General features: G+C 38.4%; 2 protein-coding genes across 3 annotated transcripts in view; one reads left to right on the top strand and one right to left on the bottom strand.

The window, feature by feature from the left end:
• MTREX (Mtr4 exosome RNA helicase) overlaps positions 1 to 21,914 on the bottom strand; it is a 43,715-nt gene extending 21,801 nt beyond the window's left edge. Inside the window, exons 1-15 of the mRNA XM_002186723.7 lie at positions 21,527 to 21,914; positions 20,715 to 20,849; positions 19,558 to 19,624; positions 16,463 to 16,525; positions 15,842 to 15,954; positions 14,913 to 15,087; positions 13,880 to 13,970; positions 13,373 to 13,497; positions 12,077 to 12,175; positions 11,190 to 11,292; positions 10,927 to 11,058; positions 9,675 to 9,754; positions 8,961 to 9,071; positions 8,208 to 8,309; positions 6,724 to 6,849 (exon numbers count right to left, since the gene is read on the bottom strand). Of these exons, the coding sequence (XP_002186759.1) occupies positions 6,724 to 6,849; positions 8,208 to 8,309; positions 8,961 to 9,071; positions 9,675 to 9,754; positions 10,927 to 11,058; positions 11,190 to 11,292; positions 12,077 to 12,175; positions 13,373 to 13,497; positions 13,880 to 13,970; positions 14,913 to 15,087; positions 15,842 to 15,954; positions 16,463 to 16,525; positions 19,558 to 19,624; positions 20,715 to 20,849; positions 21,527 to 21,642 (1,638 nt within the window). The 5' untranslated portion in view covers positions 21,643 to 21,914. The remainder of the gene's footprint in view (positions 1 to 6,723; positions 6,850 to 8,207; positions 8,310 to 8,960; positions 9,072 to 9,674; positions 9,755 to 10,926; positions 11,059 to 11,189; positions 11,293 to 12,076; positions 12,176 to 13,372; positions 13,498 to 13,879; positions 13,971 to 14,912; positions 15,088 to 15,841; positions 15,955 to 16,462; positions 16,526 to 19,557; positions 19,625 to 20,714; positions 20,850 to 21,526) is intronic.
• A 47-nt stretch (positions 21,915 to 21,961) lies between these two features.
• The window catches only part of DHX29 (DExH-box helicase 29), a 29,047-nt gene continuing 27,409 nt past the window's right edge, over positions 21,962 to 23,599 (top strand). Inside the window, exon 1 of one of the 2 annotated variants that reach the window (XM_030258217.4) lies at positions 21,962 to 22,179. In XM_030258217.4, coding sequence (XP_030114077.1) covers positions 22,014 to 22,179 — 166 coding nt within the window. In that variant the 5' untranslated portion in view covers positions 21,962 to 22,013. The remainder of the gene's footprint in view (positions 22,180 to 23,599) is intronic. The other variant, XM_072922018.1, reaches the window with a different exon arrangement.

Genomic DNA, 23,599 nt, shown 5'->3' with positions numbered 1-23,599 from the left:
GAGGAAGCATCATCCTTGTCTCCATACAAAAAGCTCCATATTAGAGAAAGGAAAAACCACCAACCACTCAATTCTGAAGATAAAGTAAAGGCCTGACTTTTTCAGAGCTGCAAAAACAGTTGTTGAGAAAGACTGCCTTGAACAGGCATCAAGAAGTCACTTTCAAACATACACTGCCTCCATGACTTACTGCTTGTTGAAGAATTACCATTCCAGTTCTCCAGCCTCCTCTTCTGCAAGTAATCCTGCCTCTCACTCCTTCATAGAGGACAGTCCCCCTCACCTCAAAAATTTAACAGGACTGCAGCATGAGATTTTTTCTGAATACTTTTTAGAAAGCAGAGTAACTTTGCAAGCTTTTCCATCCCTCTGGATGACAGTTGCCTGGATACATGAGAACAGTCTGCATATATCAACTAAAGTTCTCAGAAATCAATGATCCCCTTGGCACTTGCAACCACTTCTCATAAAATTTTAAGCTAACTTAACAGAAGCACACTTTCAAGTTTTCTGATATTTGGGTTATTAGATGTATGCAAAAGAATGCCTGACTGGATTAAGCTGATAATATTAAAAATCAGGAATGTAATCATAAACAATACAATACAGAAATAATAGTAATACAGAAATAATTTAGCCAAAAGCTAAAAAAAAGTACAAGAATCTGAAAACTAGCTGCTATACACTGTTCCCTGTTTAACTGTGATTAGTTTCAGAGCGAATCCTCTTCTTAACACAAGCAAGTAATCCAACAGGGATTCCACGTTCCTGGTATAACCATTTCTTGCCCACATAAAGTAGAAAGATATAAAGATTGGGATGAAGAAGATTAGTGTATGGAATTGATAAAAACAGTATTTTTTCCTTTTATTTTTAGTGTTAAAACTTGGAAGCCCTGTCTGACTAGAGATGGGAGTGCTGTCATTGTTGCATAATGGCATGTAGTGTTGAGCAAGACATACATTTGGTAAGAGTTACTCCCTCTGTTATCTCTTACAGCAGGAGAAAAATATTTACATTTTTAAATCTGTTCCCATGAAGAGACAGGAACAAGTTCTCCACATAACTTTCTTTCTCCCCAGCCTGTCATCTGAACATCAAATGGCAATCACTGTCTGAAATTAATTAATTTGCAAAGCAAGAATAAAGTATTTTTAATAATGATGAAATTAGATACTATATAGGCCATAATTTACACCATTTTGGTCCAATGACAGTTCCATTTGCTTATCAATGTTTCCAGAAATAAACTGAATCAATGAGTTTCCAGAAACGAAATAACAAAACATTGCACAAAAAAGAGCAAAGAACCAGACAAACTGATAATAACTAAATGATCTTTCCCTTTTTTTAATCATAAGGAGAAAATAGGTAGACTTAGATGTCTGTAACAGTCACTGTCACTAATTTCTATTAAAACCCTTATTAAATAGAAACAAAAGTGACTGCTTGATATGTCTGTAAGACACAGAAACACTTCTTGTGAAATAGCAACATGCTTTTTTCCATATATCAGTAACAAAATAATCACACAAATATTCAGTCTCAGAAATATAAAAAAAACCCTATACCAAAAAACCCTATACATCTTCAGTGATAGCAAAATTACCCTGAGCTACATTAGCACAAGTGCAAAATCAATAAAAAACTCTTCTGTTTGTTTTTAACAGACAATGGTAAATGGTTATTTTAAGCACAAATTTATTACCAATCTGGCTCACTGCTTTGCCCCAAAACCAGTTACACCAGGACGAACAGAAGCCACTGTGAGTGGCAAAATACTCCAGCAGGCTTTGCTGGTGAAAATACCTCAGGCTGGGATTCAACAAATGCTCCAGTTGCAACAAGAGACTTAAAAGGAAAACAATGTAACTGTTTCTCTTGCTTCCAAATACTACCTTCTCAAGCTAGTTTTAAATGATGGAAATTTTCAGCCCTTTACCCTGTCTAACACAGTAGGCTACTGTTGTAGCCATCATTAGTTTCACTTCAGGATAGTAACTCCCAAGCTCTCGTCTTCTCCCTATTCTTGGAAAAATGGTATCTGCCTTCAAGAAGAAACTAGCTGCCATCCTCAACGGAATTGCCACTATAGGTATCAGGATAGTGACGTATTTATTTTACGACATTTTACAATTTCAGTAAATGTGCAGCATGTCATAACGGAAAAGCGTACCGTAGAAAAGACTACCTACTTCTATAAAATGTTAATATCAAATTAAATTTTAAAAAGTACCTTGCGATCTGTTCATCTCCTTTTTGTTTTAAGAATACAAAGGCAAAGAAAAAAAATCTAGCTTAGCCAACATACATTCACATTCGTAGTGATGAGTTTACCAAAGTAAATTTTCCAAAAATCTGAAGGAAAACTGCTTTCCACAAACTGAACTAATAAAACTTGAAGTATTTTGTGGTATTAAAGCAGCAACCACAATTAATCAATAAAACCTATTAGTTTAATGCTACAGACTCTTGAAAATCTTGAGGTGAAGTTCAAGAATGGCAAACCATTTTACACACCATTTGGTGCACCCCATTTTCATACATTTTGGTTGCAAACATCAGAAAGAACAGATATTTGCTGTTCTCTTCCATCTGCTGGCTTGCATAATTATGCAAAACTGTGATCCTCTTTACAAAGGTATTTGATTATCCATTTCCCTGATCTCTGTGATTTCATGCTAGAGTCTTGTTGACTTCAACCTGATTTTAAATTAAGGTTAGAAGTTAAGCACCTTTCTGTATCAAAGCCTGGAAAATTCCTGCAATGAATGCTTCATACGGATAAAAAAAGGCTGGCAGTTTACAGTAAAAACAATTACTTCACATTAAAATTATTTTTATCTAAATATATTTTTAAAAGTATCCAAAATACATGTTTCATTGTGATTCTCATCTATGTCACAACTTTAGAAGAATATTTACTGTCCTCAAGCCACTATCTATAGTGACAATCTATTACTTTAGATTTTTCAATGTCTTTTCCAACAAGTATTTGTGCCTACCTCGAGGTGAAGTATTTCTCTCCTGATGTAAGGTTTGGTATATTCCTCAACCCCTGAGGCATTTTTTCCTCCCTAGAAGTAACTTCTGAGTCAAACCAAAGTACCATAGCATGATTCATATGGCATGCTAAGCTGATGTTTGTAGAGAAAACTATTGAACTGTCTGAATTGCTGTTGAGCTCACTTGCCTGGTACAATAAAACAATTTAAGAATTAAAATAAAATGCAACGAGACTTCTAATACAGCAACATACAGGCCAAATAAGGCCAGTACAGCCAGCTCTATAAAATGAAGGCCCTGCCAAGGAACTAGATGTAGCTAGTGGAGTATCTCCTACAGCTTGGCATTGGGGCACTTTATGTTCCATAGAAAAAAGGCAAGAAAGCAAATTAAAGTATTTTTTTTTCCCTTGGCAGACAAATGCATTCCTGTATCCAAAATAGTGTACAGCAGGGCTGGGGAAAGGATTGGCATTGATGAGGTCACATGTCAGAGTCCTGTGTTCAGTTCTGGACCCCTCACCTCAAAAAAGGACTTTGAAGGGCTGGACCATGTCCAGAGAGGGACAACAAGGCTCTCAATGCAGCACCTAGAGATCATGTCTTACGAGAAACACCTGAGGGAGTTGAAGGTGTTTATCCTTGGGAAGTGGAGGATCATGGCAATCCTCACTGCCCTCTACAACTGCCTGAAACAAGGCTGTTAGTAAGGTGGGGTCCAGTATCCTCAATATCCCTGCAGTGAGAGGACAAGAGGAAATGGCCTTAAACTGAGACAGGGGACTTTCAGATTAGATATTAGAAACAATTTTTTCACTGTTAGGGTGGTCAGGCACTGGAACAAGTTGCCCAGGGAGATGGAGGTGTTTTAGAGGTATCTGGATCTGGCACAGGGTAATATGGTTCAGGGCTTGCACTGGTAAATGCTGGCTTAACAGTTGGACTTGGTGATCTTAAAGGTCTCTTGCAACCTTGATGATTCTAAGTTTTCTTTGAATTTTTCAGTCCGTCTCCTCCTGTGATAGAGTAAGTAGATGCAATGCACTGATAGGCTCAAATTCAAAGTTCAAAAACCTACTTACATACCACATTTTCAGAGTACAATCATCCATTCCAGTAACATAATTAGAGGTTATGTTAGATCTTACGTTCAAGATTTTTGTCTTTTAGAGACACAACAAACTACCACTGTTGAGTAACTGAACTCTCTCTGTAGGAATGCATCCTTGTAGCATGTCCAAGTTCCAGCTGGAGAGATGCTACACTTGTTTCAAAGGCTATCTAGCATCAAGAAAAAGCTCTACACTTCCTACCTAAAGCAACATAGTAACTTCCTACCTAAACAGCTTTTAAGCAAGGACAAATAGATTTTAAGAAAGGAAACAAAAAAAACTCCAATCAAATACTTCTTAGTATCACACAGATGCACAATTACAATTTACCATCTTCAGAAAGCTGCCCCAATAGTCTTGTAAGCATTTGAGTTTACAGATTCATGCAAGTCACCAGTTTACTAACTATTCAGTGGTCAAGTATATGCTAACGATAAACAAAGAAACCTAGTTACACTGCAGAAGACAAATGCACATTACCGAGTTTAAGAAATATTTACAAAGGTCCCTTGTAGGAACTCCATCTCAGAAGGAAATGCTGAATGTTAGTCTGGAGTACTGTACACAATGTTGCACAGCCAATCAGCACAGCTGCAGCAATGCTGCTGGCACCAATCTGCGCAAAGCTCTCACTTCACCGACCTCTGCAGGAGGCAGCTGACAACAGCATTCCTAGATATTTTGCTCTAGTGCTCAGGAAATGGCTTGGATCAGACACCCCACCATTAGGGTTGAAGAGCTATGACAAAAATGTTCTATGTAAATGTTCTGTCATTCTCAAGAAGGCTAATTTATTTCTTCTGGAGTTTTTCCTATAAATCTAGCTTGTCCTGAAAGCAGAATAGTACCACTAGGCATGACCACCATCTTACCACAAACAAATACCAACAGTAAAAGGAAACTCTGGGACATACTTAATGATGACTATGAATTGTAAATATTCTGTATATTCTATAAATATTACGTATATTCTATAAATATTATGTCATTTTTAGTCTGCATTGATTTTGTTGGCCTGTTTGACATGGAATTTCATCTAGATGCTTTGTATTTAAGAATGAAAATAAGAAGGGTTTTTTTTTTTTGTGCTGTGCTGATCCTTTAATAAAAAGATGAATTGCCTTTATAGCAATTGGCTAAATAGTTACAGAAGCTACAGAAACATCAGTATCTTCATTTTAGACACTTCAGATCTTTATTAGAAAATTCTGAAAGTCAATCTTTGCTCATAGGTGAAATAGTGTCAAAAATGAATTAAATAAATGTGCATGTGGAGAAATAAATATATGTACATTCCAATGACAAAACACAAATCAAATCAAGACTAAGTAATTAGCACAAAACCTAATGCTACCATGCCGTGAATATTTCTGAAATACATTTTACTGATTTCTGGGTAGTTAGCCATAATATGCAGCATTCATGAAAATTCTGACTTAAAGGACTTAAATACTACCTTCTTGATGTATAAAAGGTACATGTAATGTACATATTTTCAGATATACTATAATATGGATTAACAGGTAGCACTGACAGATCAAGACACACAACAAAGAATCCTCATTTACATAATTAACAGCAGCCACATAGGTACTTTTCCCCTTGTTCTTAATTTGCCTGAAAAAAACCAAACTGGCATCTCTTTTTTTTTTTGCAACAACTACATGCCTTTTGTTACCATAACTTGATGCTGACTTGAGATGATTCCCACAATTTATACTAAGTCTAGTAAAACTGTAAATGCTGTTTTAACACAAATGACCTGCTACTTGCACCAAAGCTACAAGCTCCTAAATGGAGTGCAGTGCAACTGCCCAAGTTTTCAATTTTAGCGTGTCTGCGCAATTAATGTAAGCAGCCTAAGACAGGCAACTCACATGACAGATACTTCTTTGTGGAATTTAAATAGAAGTGTAATGAGTACAGTATTTCATATTAAGATTATAAAGAAAGAGGGTATTAGTGTAATAATCTGTAACAACTCCCATTACAGTTAGGATAAGTCCTGTAATTTAATGCCCATCTCAACCATGAATCATTTTTTCAACCTCTTAATTTCCAAACTTCTCTATTTCCTACAAGAACTCAATTTCTCCATAGCTGATTTTCACACACCGACAGCCACTTCACTCCTCCTTATTCTATGTACTTCATTTTTGCATGACCTTGTTCATTTTGTCTATCACACTGATAGTCCATTAACGAAGTTCTATTTAATCACAGAAGCAATAATTTACTAACTCTTGTGAAAGCTGAAACCTCTTCCTAGTTCACAACGCTTAAACTGATGTCAGTCAGCAAGAAACAGAATACTACAGTAGTAGTGCTATCACTAGAAAAACAGCACAGAGTTCTACTTGTCCTGTCTGATAGCCCTTTTATTCAAAGAAGGATGATACTATTTTTGTACAAATAAGGGTGATACTAGTCTTATGACTTTGTTTCACAATAGAAACTCCTATGAGAATTCACTAAAAGCTACTTTCAGGAGTTATCATCTTCTACCTGCATGATCTTCTTGTCTAAGGTGAATAATTTTCCACATAACATTACTCAAGTGAACATAACCTTCCAGGAGAAATGAAACAAAATAATGTCTCTCCTACCTTCAAAAGCTGCTTGCCAATTGTTGGACTCATTTTTTCATCCACCATGAGAATTACTATTCCTCTATCATCCATACCTCGGCGTCCTGCGCGACCTGACATTTGAATGTATTCACCTGAGGATATCTACAATAAAATGAGAAAAAGAAATTAACAAACATCAAGAAAATAGTAGGAACTCATACTGTGCTAATTACAATTGCACAGTAAGTGATATGATGTACAAAAATTAGCAAAGAAGAGTTATCAAAGTTATCAAAGAGTTATCACAGATTGACTTTATTAGTCATACTTACCATGAAACAACAATATAAATCCATGGCAATGAACAACGTAAATTGGCAGTAAAAGCTAATTAATGCTCTTACAGCTCTGTATCATGGGGCATCAATTTAATAAGCACAAAACCCATTTTACTAATGTCTTTTATAATGGAAGGTTGCTGACCATGCTGAAGATACAAAAGATCTTCAATATACCTGATAATGCATCTCAGTCATCTTCAAATAATGCATCATTTCATTCAGATTATTCAAGAGTAGTATTAATATGCTGATAATACTTGCAAAAGGAGTATTTTTATACTTCCTAACTGTGAAATGGAAGAGTTTTCAAAAAACTGGGACATGGACACGAGGCAGCTACAACTGGTTATCTATGTCTCAGCAAGTTATAAACCAAGGGTTTTGTCATCTGTGGAACTGCATTCTAGACAACTCCCCAAGTTTCACTTTAGGTCAGATTTTAAAAACTACTTAAAGCAAACTGTGCTAAATAATTTCAGAAGTTCCACATTTCTTCTATCTCAAAGCAAATGCATTCTTATATGTATCTTACAGACACAATCAAAATGAACAGTTATACTGAACAGTTCAAACTAAGTTTGAAAAAATGTTTACTTCATAATTTGCATAGGTCAAGTCACTTGTCCTGTTCGCAACAATTTTCCCACCTTTGAAGGACGAGCCTTGGCTCTTATAAAGTTTTGCTGTGATGACTTGCAAGGCCTCATGTTTATTTTAAGTAAACCACATACCTAGTTTTAGTGTCTAAAATTTTAAAATTATGAAAAAATCCTGCTGTAAGAAAATAAGACTCTTCCAAGGTCAATTAACTGTTTTCTTTGGTCTGTCAAAATTAGTGATCATTATGAGAGGATATGAAATCCATTTATTCTTCAGAGTTCTCTGATACAGAATAAAATATCTGGATATCAATTTTGGAAAAGCTGTGCAGAAGTCCTAGTCTAATCAAATGTCTGCTGCTAACCTGTATTTGGTTCCCTTTTGATGTATCTATTAAACGATCTCATGGACAATCTGAAGAACCTTGTCTTCAGAAATCCGTGTATTAACTATAAATGGATGAGACACATATTTTTGAAAGAAAAAGTACTTTCTACTACACTGAGGTGAACACATTAAGAATAAATTTAATAAGGTTTAAATAATTCAATTATTTTACAGAACCTCTCTATCACTTACCCATCGGAAATCTTTTCCATCAAATTTACTGGCACTTGTAAACAGCACAGTCCTGGCTGGCATATTAATTCCCATAGCAAACGTCTCTGTTGCAAATAAGGCCTAAATAAACAGACTGAAGTTAAGCAAGCAAAAAAAAAGAGGATCTCGATTAAACACAAAAATAGTCAAGAGATTGCTAGACAAAATCACTCTGGATTTTACTATACCTGTGCAGTCAATAAAGGGAACACAGGCATATTCAATACTTAAAAACTGGACCAAAACCATCTTTTTGCCCTTCCTTATTTCTCCTGGAAAGCAAAAAAACTAAATAGATGTGTCCATGTGAAAAACTCCAAAGAAAACATAATGGAGTGCAAATTATATTAATCAATAATAGTAATTCTTTTCAATATTCAAGTTCGCAGGAAGAAAGCAGGAGTCAACTACCTAAAAAAACCACAACAACTTTCACCTTTACATTTTTTTTTTTTGAGTATTTGTCCTTAGTACAACCAACAATCAGCTTGGTAAATGTCCAAAGTAATTTACAGGAGAAAGATGTAACATAAAATAGTTGAAGAAAATATTTAAATTAGACACTGAGAGTTCAAATACTTTAAGTAAATAAAAGCTGGAACACTTAAAACTACAGCTGCAGTGTAGATCTCCACTGTAATACTAGCATTCACCCTGAGCTAAGGCATACTTGGATTTTCAGGATTACCAGCCACATATTCACAATAAACTGCAGATGGACTTGAAAATCACCTTTATTAGGCCCTCTGAGAAAAGGATTTCTATGGTTTCTTTCAAGATAGGAAGCAAACCACCATGATGAATACCAATTCCTCGCTTCAGAAGGGGAAGCACATGTTCAACCTGGGAAGAAACATACAAAAGACCAGCAAACAAATTTTAAGATTTGTTACTAAAAGTTGTACGGAAACCCTCAACACTGCTTTTAGTGTTCATGTAATTCACTATTCCCCTATTTAAAACTACCCATTCAATCCCATAATATCCTGCTTAGAAGCTTGTATTTTTCCACTGTAAAAATGGGAAAACATCTATGCTTAGGCATTATACAATAAATTAAGACTGCAGATGCATGAATGCAATGCAACTTTTTGAAAGCCTCAGCAATCAATAACTGGTAAGTGCATACTGCACTCCCACTTGAACTATTGCCAGACTTTTTAAACCCAGATCTACCTCTTTATAAACTCTCATGAGGGGTAGGAACTCCACTGTTAATTCTGATATATATTATCTGCTGGTATTGCAACTGGAAGGAATCCTTATCACCTCTTTCATAATGACAAAAAGCAATGCAGGAGATACTAAAATCTGGGGAGACGAATGAGATTATCCACTTTTATAATTTCTGTACCCCTACAAACACCCACAACTTCAGAAGTTTCAGAAAACAGGAAAGCAGCAATTCAACTCTATTCAAAAGAACCCCTTTCAATCTCCACTCACCTGAGGAAGCTTTTTGTCTTCATCTGAGAGACAATCAATTGCATTATTGAAGACTTCTTCAACCATTTTTTTTTCTTCATCTAAGAAGGCAATTTTTTAGTTATTACAAAATAAATAAGGTTAATACCAGATGTAAATAAAGTAGCACCACATTCTAACATTTACAAAAGTGTACAAGAAAAAATGAGTGGAATACTGTGAAGTCTATACAAAACCACCCACACATGGTCAGGCAATCAAGATTCAATAAGCCTAGAGGAACCAGATGGTAACCAGAAGCAGACGATCAGAAAAAAGGAAAAGAAAACTAAAACAAACTTTTCAGAACAGTCCAAGCATCAGCCACTTGCAAGCTTGGGATTTATCAGTCTTATGTGCTCCCTGTCTATTTCTTAAACCTTCCCTGCTCCTCTTCTACCTACTAGTCCCTGTCTGCATGGCTATAGAGGCTCTTTCCTGTTAACTCTTAAACCCTTACCACTAAGTAGTACGAATATCAAGAATATACTTTCAAAGGTGTGCTTCTGAAGAAAATGTGAAAATGCACCTCTGCATTTACACATATCTTTAAATTTTCTGACAGAAACACCTGCATTATTCTGCCACACCAAACCAAAATGTGCAAAGACTGGAGCAAATAAGCAGGCAAGAACCTTGAATAACTCAAAAAACATGAAACAATACATTGATTTACAACAAATTCCTTATTTTTGTTAAAGCTCTTCAGATTTCCAAGATGTGTTTAAATTTATTTGCAAAACTTGGTCTTAGCCAAGATGAAAAAAATCTTTGTTTTAGCTTTTGGTTTTTACTTTGAGAAGCAAGGGGAAGAAGGAAATAAAGAAAACTGGATTGTATTGTCAAGAAATACCAGTCCAGTGGTTTGTTATACAGTTGTTTGGACCTTGTGAGTATATTATTTTTCTAATGAAAGTAACATGAAAATTTTGTGAAATACTTTTTTATGATCAGCCTTCTCCTATTATAGACAGAATTTTCTAGGAATTTTTGTGTTATTAGTACAATAAACAGCACACTGGAGCAAGAAATAGTTTAAAGTCAATGAACAGTTCAACACTGTGATGACCAAGTACTCTGTGCACCAATACCTTTCTACTGAATACAGCTTGAGGTACCAGCACAGTACATTTAAAAAGCAGTATTTATTTTCCTTTTGGTTTTACACAAAATGTTCAACAGAAAAAGTAGTACTTCACATGAAAATGAATCTGTAAATTTAATTTATCTTTACCTGTATTGAAATCTAACTTTGTCATCTGAAGTGCGTAAGCTTCACAGTCTTTCTTACTGAAGCTGAAAATAATCACCGGTTGGAAATTCCTTTCCATGATCATCTTCACAATCTTAAAAACATTTGAAGGACCTGCAGAAAGATTACATTAATTTAAATTAAATTTTACAACAAAAAGGAGTAATTGAGACACAAGCACAACTTCCATTGCACTTTGAAAAAAATTCATACCAAAGTTTACCTCAGAATGGGTTCAAACTCACCTTTTGTTCCTCCTTTCCTGCCTTTCTGGTTCCCTTTTGCTAAGTCTCCAGCATCTCTAAGCACTTGCATTGCTGTATTAAAATTATCTTCTCTGAAATCTCCCTAGATATAAAAGACAGACTTTATAAATAGTTACTTACTTTGAAAATAGCCCACTTAAAAATACTTAGTGCTTTGCACAGCCAGTACCATTACCCACATATACACATACACAGGTAAAAAACAATGCATAAACTATCAAAAGAGTTTACTAGGTCATTGTCACAGCTCAAAACTGCACTGGTGTGTCTCTGAAGTTACTGCTCATTCTTCTATCCAGCACTCTACCTGCCATGCCACAGCTGCTGAATGACACAGTACTAAAACTGACTTTTAGGAATGTCCACACAAAACCACACTGCCCAATGAAGGCATATCTTCCAAGTGCAGCACTACTGTTAATGGCATTAGTAACTAATGAGTGAGCTAATGTTAATGAAGTTTTTAGTTCAAAAACACCTGAAGAAACAAAGATATTTTGTCCCTTGACTAAAGTCAAATTTATGTGCCACTATGTTTTCTTTAGAGCGAGAAACAGTACAAGAAACTTCAACTACTTTGCAGATTTACAGAAAGCAGCATGCATTTTAGAAAACAAACAAGGCTGTGGGCACTTAAGATATTTCAGGGAAGTATTACTCAGCCCATTGCATGACATCGGATAATAAAACCAATTTATTGTGTAAGACTCCAAAATCTAAAAGCAATTCAGAGATCACCATTACTCAGTTGTACTTAATTTTAACAAAAACATCCTTTATACAGCCTATCCAAATTTTGCAAGAGCTCAAGCTTTTGACTGTTATGTGAAGAAAACAAACTTTCAGGCAAACTGAGCATTCCTTACATTTTCATCAACAACCAGATGGAGTCCATCTCCTCCTGCTGGAAATATATAGTGCTGCAGTGGAGTGGGTCGATAGTCAGTGTAAACCACATGGCAAGGCTATAAAGAAAGAATTCACATGTATATTTCATAATTGCATTGTAGTATCACTTGCATAATGGAAAATCCAATACATTACTATTAAAACACAACCTTCTAAAAACCAGAAAGTAAGGCTTTCAGAAACTAAGACAACAAATTTTCTTTCTTGACTATGAATTTTGTGCTAATGACATTGCTTAAGATAATGCAAATGTTTCAGAACACAAATTTGCTACAAAAATTCTTTCTCATAAACACAAAAAGTAAAGATAGCCAGTATTTCTTTCAGCATTAGTAGACAGACTTGAAATATTAACATCTTCTAAAAATCAAAGGAAACCCTGTTCATTTGTACTTTGTAGAAAAAGCCTGAAGCATTATTGAAACACCTAAAAAAGACTCACAGTAGACTTTCATGAGCACTTAAGGTTTTGATGCATTAAGAAAGCTTATTTAGGGAAAAAACCAACCACTTCCATTAAAACATTAAATATTACATAAATCTACATTTTAAAAACCCACAATCTGTAACACATGTCTGCAACACGAAGTCAAGGTTTTGTGGGCAAAAATAGACATTTTATATTAAAAATAGACATTTTTTAATATTATACTCCCTGCATCACAAACAACATAAGAATCAATCTCCAGAATATTTTTAAACTTGGACTAATCTCTTGTTGATAAATTCCCCAGTTCTAATTCACAAAGTCTTTGCTATAGAAAAAAACAGAATAGAATTTAAAACCTAAAGGCTACAGGACAGGACAGATTTCTTAAATAACACTTCTCTCACTTGCTTGCAAGCATATATAGTATTTCCCATGGATGTAAGATTTGCTTTCAATTTCTACATGGCATTTTACAGATATCCTCAGCCAAATTCACCTAATAAACTCTTGTCTATCAGCCCTCAGAAAATCACTGTATGTTCACCGTATTTCATAATTCATAATGTTTGCTGAAATCAGGCAGGTGCCTAAATAATTGTGAAAATAAACATTAAGAAACAGTTCTAATGTTGCCATTCAGAAGCAACAGCCAGTATACCTGCAAAAGTAGGAATACAGCTAGAGAAGCCAGGAGTGACCTATACTATCACATATAAGCAATAAAATGACTAAAAAGATACTCGGAGGCCCAGTTATCAACCAAACAGACAGTATTATGTCACAAGACAAAAAGCACAGAGGTACAGCATATTGGAAATATTACCTGTTTGTGAAGATGGCAGATCCATTCAGCAAACTGACGGGCATTTGGAATAGTTGCAGAAAGGAACACATAATGTACATTATCAGGAAGCAAAATAATAGTCTCTTCCCAAACCACGCCACGTTCTGAAAATGGAAAAGCAGACGCGAAATTTATGTGAACAAAGTATTTTTATCATTCCTGAAGGCAAAGAACAGCATGCTTAAAAACAAAGTAAGACAAAAAATAAAACAAATTTTCTCTACACAAGTGGGGTTTATCAAATGCATCAAAGTCATTTCTGCTTTGGTGAAGAAAATACAAACTGCAACATATAATTATATAATTAAACTGCAACATATAATTATATAGATAATAATTCAGATGGAAACAAATTGTGAATTATTTGTACAAAAAGATGACAGATTTTACAAGATAAAATTAGACTTCATTCTTCAAAAGAAAAAGAAATTGTTCTTGGGGAAACAATACAGAGATTTGAAAAGACGAACAGTATATATAGGATACCTGTATCCCTCATGTAGTGAATTTCATCAAAAATAACCCATGCAACTTCACGCATAACCTCAGAACCTCTGTAAAGCATACTTCTCAAGATCTAGAAAAGGAAATAAAAGTTGAATCCCTTCACATGAAGTAACAACATTCATACTACACAGACATCAGTAAGAAACTGACAGAATTTTGGATTCACTTTTACATGAATATATGAAATCATATTTTGCAAAAAGCAAAAAAGCATTTAAAGATAGGTTTTGAGATGCTTTCCAAGTTCACTCCAATCTAACAATCTCACTACCTGAGAAAAACTTGTTTCTCTGAAAGGAACATAAAAGAATGAGACACTGCATTTCTCCAAGCTTCCACTGTCAGGTAACTGTTACATCTTTACAGATCTACTTCTGCAAGACCTCTTTTTACCTCATCCTAATAGATAATTTCTCTGTGATTAAGAGGAAATCTTTTGTCAGAAATCGAATCATTCCACCTCTTTAATATTCCCTACTAAAATTAAGCCTGCTCCTTTGAGGTAAAGGCAAAAAGAGCAAAATTTCAACTCATAGCTGCATTTCTATAACAGAAATATGACAAAGCTCTGTAAGCAATACTTAGTTACTAAAGGTGAAAAGCCAAGTATGACTTTTCTAGCACCTACTGTGAACAACTCAGCTGTCCTTCCATGATTTCACTCTTCCTATTTTGCCTTTCTAGAACAAAATACTTACCACAGGATTTAGGAAATCTGACTTTCAGCATTTCACATCTACGGAATACTCAAGTGTCTTGAGCACTCAGGAAATTAAATTCTGACTTTCTCCACATTAAAATCTGAAGTTCCCGGCTTAAGAGTTGAAAAGCATAAATTCATAGAGATTTACCTAACTTTTTAAATAACCAAAAGTTAAAACATTCGCATGATTCATAATGAATTTTAGAACATTTTCAATCCTAACTAGGACACTTTAGTATCTTAAAATTAGACCTCCCCAATCAAAAAGGGTAGAAGAAAACACCGATCAAGAATTAATGCCTGTCTTACCTCAGTTGTCATTACCAAACAAGACGCTCTAGGATTAATGGTGACATCCCCAGTCATCAAACCAACATCCTGAAATTCTTCATACATCTCACGGTACTTCTGATTACTCAAAGCTTTAATTGGACTTGTAAATATCACGCGCTGCTTTTCCCTCAAAGCCAGGGCAATTGCATACCTGTATTCAAACAATATCCATACTAACAGCTGTCAGGAAGACAGAGCATATTACTTCACTTAAGAACAAAATAAACTGTGCAATTCAGAACACCAAGAGACTGATACACAGCATTTGAATCCATGCTCTAATACATCTAGCATTTCCTATCCAGATTATTAAGTTCAGGGCAACTACATATGCATCTCTGCAGAGTGAAAAATCTTTAAACACCAAGTCAACTGATTTCTATGGAAAAGAAAGAGTACATGTAGTCTAATTAAAAAACTGTAACTGTGTCACAACAAAATTATTTTTATTTGAACCCATGCTCTAATATATCCCCATGTACATTTCACTTATTTCAGGTATGAACCAAACCCTGACAGAGAAGTTGCTGACTATATCAAACCACTGCTTCTAACAAAGCAAAAAGCCACAGAAAAAAAATCCTTACTTCTTCTAGCCAGGGGCTAGAAAAGTCTTTTTTCAAGAATTACAGAAATCTGTATTGAAGTAACTTCCATTTCAATCTATACAGTAATACCTTGATAGTTTAAAAATAAAAGCTAAGCTTAAACACAAATTAAGCTTTTCATTGCTAAATGAAAAAAGATGTAACTTTTATATTCAAGAGCAGCCAATTCAATGCTAACACTGATGGACTGAATGTTCTACCAAGAAATTGGGATGCAACAGCTACTGATGGTTCAAGAAAGTGACAGAAGGGACATTACACTGTTCTTTCATTAGAGCCTGTTAGAAAAGTACTTACTCAGCACAAACAGTTTTACCAGCTGATGTATGAGCTGACACCAACACAGACTGGTTATTATCTACACAAAGAATAGCTTCCCTCTGGAAGGCATCAAGAATAAATGGATATTCCTAGAAGGAAAAAACCAAAACATTACAGAAATTGAAAACAGACTTACATTTATCCACTCTTCTGACTGACCTACTATGCAAATTAGAGGCAGAAATTAAATCTTGCAGAGACTTGTAATTTCTGCTGATCTTAACCCACTATTATGCAATGACTTTGTATTTAAGTATTTTTATCTCATATCATACCTGAGATTTTTGCCTGTGCCTTGTTGCCATAGCAAATGAAAATCTTGCCCTGATGACTGAATTTTTGCTCATTTACCAGCTTAAGAAGAGAACTAGAATGCCAGCCCTGCCTGATGTTACATAAAGGATAGACATCATAACAGCCTATCCACCTCATTAAACCACATAATTTTTCTACCAAATTTTAAATACAAAACCATCGATTTTATTTATGACAGACCATCTTTTACAAACCTTATTGACGAAGTACATAATTTTCCCCTCTACTCTCACTTACTATGTAAAGCATGTAAAAACAAAAATAATGGAATCTGCCACATACTTTTGCAGCTTTTCCAGTTCTTGGCTTCAGACCTGTGAATTCTTCATTTGCGGGAAGTGCAACCTATAAAAGACATGTAAAATAAAAACAATTGCAGATTTCTGTGTCCACGGCAGTGATATTTTTGACAATGTGAAGTGCATGAAAACCAATTTGAAATTCTGTTATCCTGTTTCTACAAGCTCATGTGTCAAGGGTTCATTCCTTCCTCTCAAGAGCTTTTCAATCAATCTTTATATTCTCTTGCCCAAGCAGTGCTGCTTCTCTCACTTCTCTGATATCCCTACTGTCTTGTGTGAGACATTACTGCTTCACCTGCCTTGAAACACTGGCTTTTCAGCCAAGACACAATCATATGTTCTGGACAGTGGACATTTGAAGTAATTACTGAACTCATATAAATAACGTTCTATTTCCAAATACACTGTATTTATACTAACTAATGGTAACATTCTCATTCCTGGCCAATATCTAATATTTATTCCCTTTAAATACATAAGCACTCTTCAGTTACTAAGTAACTGAAAGGCAAACCTTTAACAGACATCTCAGAATAACTGTACACAGACGAGCTTTAGAACACTGATCAGCAACTGTATATACAGTTCCCTCATTACCAAAGTCTGATGATACAGAGCCCTTGAATGTGACCTTAATAACCTTGAACTAGTTCTGGAAAACAGCACAGAAGATAAAAAGACCATAACAGTAAAAGGTAGTTAAAATTTACATATTTGAATCTCACACAAACTCTTTCCAATAGTCATATATGGATGCAGGATAATTCAAGAAAACATTAATTTAAGAAAGCATTGATAGTTTGCATTTTTCACATTTGTATTTATGTCTGTCAACACAATTTGAAAATGGACAGTTTTTATTACTTTGCACATAAAAAACCATCATTTTTCATTTTTACCAAAACGCATTTTTCAACAGTAATCAGCTTTAGAAGAAAGCCTTTCATTCTTGAACCAGAATAGCAGAATACTTCAATGAACTGATCACACCACAAAGATGTCCTGGCTTGACAAGGAAGTGAGTTTTCTCAGGAAGCTGGGGTCAAACCAATCAGCGGTCTGATTTGAATATTGACACCTGGTGTAACCACTGAAGGCACTGGGCACGCCTCTGAGAATTAAAAGCGAGAACCCCAGGGGAATTCCCCCATTTGTTCAGGTCAGTGAAGAGTTCAGACCTTGGGTGTTGGGGGTGGGGGGAGGAACCATGCAGCCTAGGAGGTAGGCCCAGGGTGTGAAGGGACTGGAACCCATCCCACCCTTGCGGATGCAAGGGTGGAGAAAAACTGAGATGTCTTCATTCCCCACCCCGCCACCGCCCTCCCCTCCGGGTCCCAGAGGGAGAAAGAGACAGAGAGCCTGTGCTAAAACACCTGGAAATTTGATATCATGTGGGAGCCCCAGACTTTTAACCCCTTATTGGACAATGAAAGCTTTGTGAAACATTAATCCTCCTTGATCTGAAAGAGAAGAGAGACAGCCTGGGACATGAGATGTCAGAAGAAATCCTAGGTGGGAGGAGATGAAGGAGTGGCTTTTGGCTGGACTTGCCTTGTATAGCCATAGACTGAACCAATTTCTCCTGCAACAGAGACTGCATTTGTAGGGAGATGCAATGACCTGAGCCAGGAGAGTGGTCAGCTTCAGTGAGTGGTGTCATGCACAGGAGTGAAGAGGGAAAAGTTGAGGAGGGTGTGGTGGTGCCCTCTGTCTTCAGGGATGAGGAAGATCTCTTTTCTCGAGACCTCGGCCCCAGGGGAGGAGAAAATGGGGGGGGAACTGTTGTCACAAAATTAGAAACTGTTGTTCTTTGGTCCTTGGCAAAGCATCCTTAAAGGAACCCTATGAGCAGTTTAAGTCCATGGATGGTGGTGAGAGCACTGTACACGGAAGGATGACAGCTTTTCTCCGGGCTGTGCCAGGTGTGACATGAAAACACAAGAGGTTGCAACTGTGTTTCCTGGGGGAATCTATGGTGCAAGAGAGACTCCTCTCTCCCTTGATGGACTGGGAATTGATTATCTGAGGGGTGGTAACTTGATCAGGAATCCAAGATTTTCTCTCACTGTGTTTTGTTGGAAATTGCGTGGAGGTCGGAGGAATGTTTTGGAGGGTTTTCATTCTGAATTGTCTGTTCCTTTTATTATAGTTGTAGGTTAATGAAGTTTTTTTCTTTATTTCAAAGCTCAAGCCTGCTCTGCTCTGTTTCTGGTCACATCTTACTGCACTCACTTGAGAAAAATATATTTTCATGGGTGCACTGGCATTGCGCCAGTGTCAAACCATGACAGAAGAGAAACCTGTTTTACCAACCAGTAGGTTTTTCTCCTCAGATGTTCTTGGTGCCTTACAAATATAGAAACCTATCAATACTACAATCAAGTTTTTCAAAATCATTCATCTTATTGAAAGTATGATTGAAACTCCTCTGATAAGATATCCTACTAATTTTTCAAGTGCATTTTGTGCATGCTCAGTGTCAGATACAGACTTCAAACTCTTCACAATCCTAAATACAATATGAAATACTGTATCTGCACGAGCGCAAGAAAGCTTTGCAGAGGGATCGGGACAGACTGGATCCATGGGCAAAGACCAATGGTGTGAACTTCAGCAAGGTCAAGTACTAGGTCCTGCCCCTGTGTCCTGCTGGGCCACAACAACTCTAAGCAGCAATGCAGGCATCCCCAGGTGGGGGGTGGTTTTTTTCTCCGACGTAACAAGCAAAAGGAGAATATGAAATTATCTTAAATTGTGAATAGGGAGATTGGACATTAGAAAAGAGCTGTCAAGCATTGGACCAGGCTGTCCAGGAAAATGGTTATCATCACTAAAGCCGCTTAAGAAATGTGTAAATGTGGCACTTGGGGACAAGGTTTAGGGAAGGACTTGGCAGTACTGGGTTAGTGGTTTGACTCAATGATCTCAAAGGCCTTTTCCAACCTAAAAAATTCTTTGATTCTGTGATATAACAATTGCAAGAAGAAAAAAGAATACTGTTATACTGGCAATGAGACACACTATTAGGTGTAACAAGTCTATATACTGTTTCATGTGCTTTTTCACTCCACTCACCTCATGTGTACAACCTTCAACCGTTTCCACAGACTGCACCTTTACTTGAGGCATCAGATCTATCAGACTAAAAAAATATGAGTTAGGATTGCCAAAAAGTATGAAAATATCCTGTTTTTATAAAAGTGAACATATTGAATTTCACCTGTGCTTTAACTGCAACACTAAAAAAAATGGATGTGCAGTCTTGGCATGGACAGACTGCAGAGGTTTACTACCAGCAAGTTAAAATTTTGCTACCATATAAATCTACTTTAGCTATTGATCAAAAATTACACCACAAAACAGCACCTGGGTCACATTTACTCACATCCAGTTTTACAATTAAATGAGGACTTTTTTCAAGACAGAGTGAAACAATTCAACACTTGTACTCCTACTACTAGTCAACACAGAGTAAGAACACCTTGAAGCATCCCAAGCACCTGCCTGAGGACAAGAGCCCTCTTTTCTTCATCAGTTCTTTCTCTCATGGCCACAAGAAGGGACTGGAGTCCCATTCCATGAAACTGTTTATTTCTGATGCATACATTCCACTGATACCACTAACACAGAAAATTAGTTAGAACGTTGGCTCTGGTTCTGTTTTGTTTCTATGCACTTACCCTTTACAGTGTTTTGAGAAGTCTTCAAAAGAACTTCTCACAGAAATATGACGCTGAACTTCACAAAAGTTATATGAAAGACCAAATGATAATGTAATTATCACATTACATGCCTCAAAAGCCTTTTTTGTCTTACTGCCGATTTATTTTTCCTGTATCCCAAGCCAACTATCTCCTTCAACGTCATGGTACACAGGAAGCCTGCCTCCTTTCATGTGCTTCCATCTCATTTCCTGCTCTGTGTGAAATCAACACAATGTCTTTGACTACAAGTCACTGACTCAAATGAGTAACTACAAATCCATTAAAATTTTCTACTGCAAAGGCCTGCATGTGTGCAGTATTATTTTAAATACACCCAGCTTTCATCACTGCTGAGGCTGCACTGGCAACACTTTCTCATTTGAACAGATAATGGAAAATCAAACTTGTGTAAATTCACTTTTACAGGAAAACACTGCAAAACTCCTTTATGTCAATTGTCCCCAACTGGCACAAAAGTAATCAAGGCGGCTTGCTAAGACTACCTTACACATTAAGCTAAGCACTTACTTAACATCTTCTGATAAAACATCTTCCAGTTTAGGTTTTTTTCCCAAATTGACATTTTCAGTACTATCAATCTCAACTTCCCTTTTTGGCTTGACTATTGCTGCTGGTACTGAAGGTTTTTCTTCCACTCGTTTTCTGCAACATAAGCACACAAGAAATTTAAATTTTGCCTCATTTATTTATGAATTTTCAGGAAAGAAAATGTCAAGGGCAACTGTGATCCCACTGCACTTGGAGAAAAACCCAGGTAACCTGACCCACAAAAACGGCCATAGGATTTCAAACCAGTACCCAGATAAGCTGGCGACCGGGTCCCCACACTCCCCAGCTGGCCACAGAGCCAGCGATCTGGAAAAGTGGGTCACAGAATTACAGAATGGGTCAGGTTGGAAGCGACCACAGCGGCCCATCCCTCCCTGCTCAAGCAGGACCGTCCCAGAGCACATTGCACAAAACTGGATCCAGATAGGACTTAAATGCGTCCAGTAAGGGAGATTCCAAAAACTCTGAAAAATCTGTTCCAGTGCACAGTCACCCACGCACTTAAGAAATTCTTCGTCACGTTCAGGTGAAACTTCCTGTACATCAGTTTCGGCCTGTTGGCTCTTGTCCAATTGCTCGGCACAACCAAGAAGAGTATGGCTGCAACCTCTTACTACGTTTCCTTCAGATACTGAAAGACATTCCCGAACACCCGAGGGGGGTTCAGCAGCTCAAACACGCCGGAAGAAGCAGGACCCAACGTTACAGCCCTCATCCCACCGCCAGAGCACCCCCGGTACTGCTGTCCTAGCCCGGCTCTGCACCCTTACCCCGGCCTCCTGGCACCTTCGGCGGGGCTCGCTTTGCTCTTCTTGGTGCCAGAAGCAGCGGCGGCCGCGTCATCTTCGAACACGCTGAAGAGCTCATCCCCAAAAGCCTCCGCCATCTTAGCCGCCGCGCTCCCACAATGTCCCGCGCGGGCCGCACAGTTCGCGCGAGAGGAGCCGTTCTGATCCCGCCCCCCGGCGAGGGTTCCCGCCGGCCTTGGCACCGGTAGCCGCCCACACAGCCCGTGCTCGATGTCAGCCTCGGTTTCTGTCCGAGTCTGGATCTCCTTCCCGATGCCGAACCCCTCCGCAGCACCCCCGAGTGCACACGTGATCCTTCCCCTCTTGGGACTGGTCTGCAAAAAGCCGACACAGGCCGCGCAGCCCGCGCGCGTGCGCTGGAGGCGCTGGCCAATGGGAGGAGGCGGCGGCGGCGGCGCGCCGCGCGCGGTGCCCGGATGTGCGCGCGCGCAGAACGGGCTGGGGCGCCATGGGCGGCCGCAACAAGAAGCAGCGCGCGGGCAGCGCGGCTCACGCGGCCGCCGCCGCCACCGCCCGAGCCCGCGCCGCGCAGGCCGGGGCGGCCGCGGAGCCGGGCAGCCGCAACGCACCGCCGCGCCCGGCGCCCGCCTCCAAGGAGCCGCGTCCCAAACAAGGTAGCGTGGCCCGCGGAGCCCTGGCAGCGGCCGTGCCGTGCTGTGGCGGAGGGGGATGCGCTGTGCGTGTCCGTGGCTGAGGGTGCTATGGCTGGAGAGACAGAGCCCTCAGGGAGCCCCTGAGGGTGCGGCTGCCGTGGACTACCGCTTTACGAGGAGAGGCCGGCCATTGGAGTGGTGTTTCCCAGCGTTGGGAGAGACAGCTGCAATTGCTCCGCTCCTAAACTGGTCAAGGGAGGGGACTCAGCCCCATCTACTCGGCCGCAGTGAGGCCACGTCTGCTGTTTTGTGTCCAGTTGTGGGATTCTCCGTACAAGAAAAACGATGAGCAGAGCGTTCAGTGGAGGGTCACGATGATGGTACAGCTCCTCTTGAGGAGGGACTGAGGGAGCTGGGCTAGTGCACAGAAAACTTAAAGGAACCCACATAAATGTATATAAATATTTCAAAGAGGATGATGCCAGATTCATCACTGGTGCCCGGAATGAACAGAAATGGGCACTAACTGTAACACTGAACCACTGAACGCTCTGCTCATCGTCTTTCTTGTACAGAGAAGCCCACAATTGGACACAGAACAGCAGACGTGGCCTCACTGCGGCCGAGTAGATAGGGGTGAGTCCCCTCCCTTGACCAGCTAGACAGACAAGTTGCACCTTAACAGGAGGAAGAACTCCTGTACACTGAAGGTTGCAGGGCACTGGAACAGGCTGCCAGGGAGGTCACAGAATCTCCCTCTCCGGAGACATGCAGAACTCACCTGGATTCATTCCTGTGTCCCCTGCTCTAGGTCATTCTGCCGCATCAGGTTGGATGGTCTTTAGAGGTCCATTCCAACTGCAGCTATTGTGTGATGCTGCTGTCAGGGGTGTCTCTGAGCAGATAAATCTTGGTGGTATCGAAGTGTGGAGTTAATTACAGAAAGTCTTATTACTAGATTATCAGCAGTTCCTGTGAAGCAAGTGTTTGGAAGTCACTTCCCCAGAGCTTCTGATGTATTTGTTTTGTATATTATCAAAATCAAAGTAATGTGGATTTGGGATTATTTTGGGCATTTTTTTTCTGTCTTGAAAGACCTGTTAAAGGGTGGGAGACTCTCCTGTGGTGTTAGATAAGATGAGGGATGGCTGTTCTGAGTGCAGTCTGAAAAACTATTATTCTGAAGCACTGTGATATCCCTATTTTCAATAAGCTAGGTTTGCCAGAAGTAGCTCAGATACCATAAAAGATTAGAACAGCTTTTATTGCAGACATGAGTAAAATCATGCAATGGCCAGGGCATCTGATATTCCCACGAGTTAAGAAAAAGTCTTGTAATCTGGTAATATAAGCCTCCTGAACCTATGCATGTGTTCTGCTTTTACAAGTATGTGCCATACTAAGTGTATTTCTTGATTCCTCCATTCCTCCCATAACTGTG

The sequence above is a fragment of the Taeniopygia guttata genome, chromosome Z, assembly GCF_048771995.1.
Source record: "Taeniopygia guttata chromosome Z, bTaeGut7.mat, whole genome shotgun sequence".
NCBI lineage: Eukaryota > Metazoa > Chordata > Aves > Passeriformes > Estrildidae > Taeniopygia > Taeniopygia guttata.
Note: the sequence above shows the minus strand (reverse complement) of the source record. Positions and strands in the feature narration are given on the sequence as shown.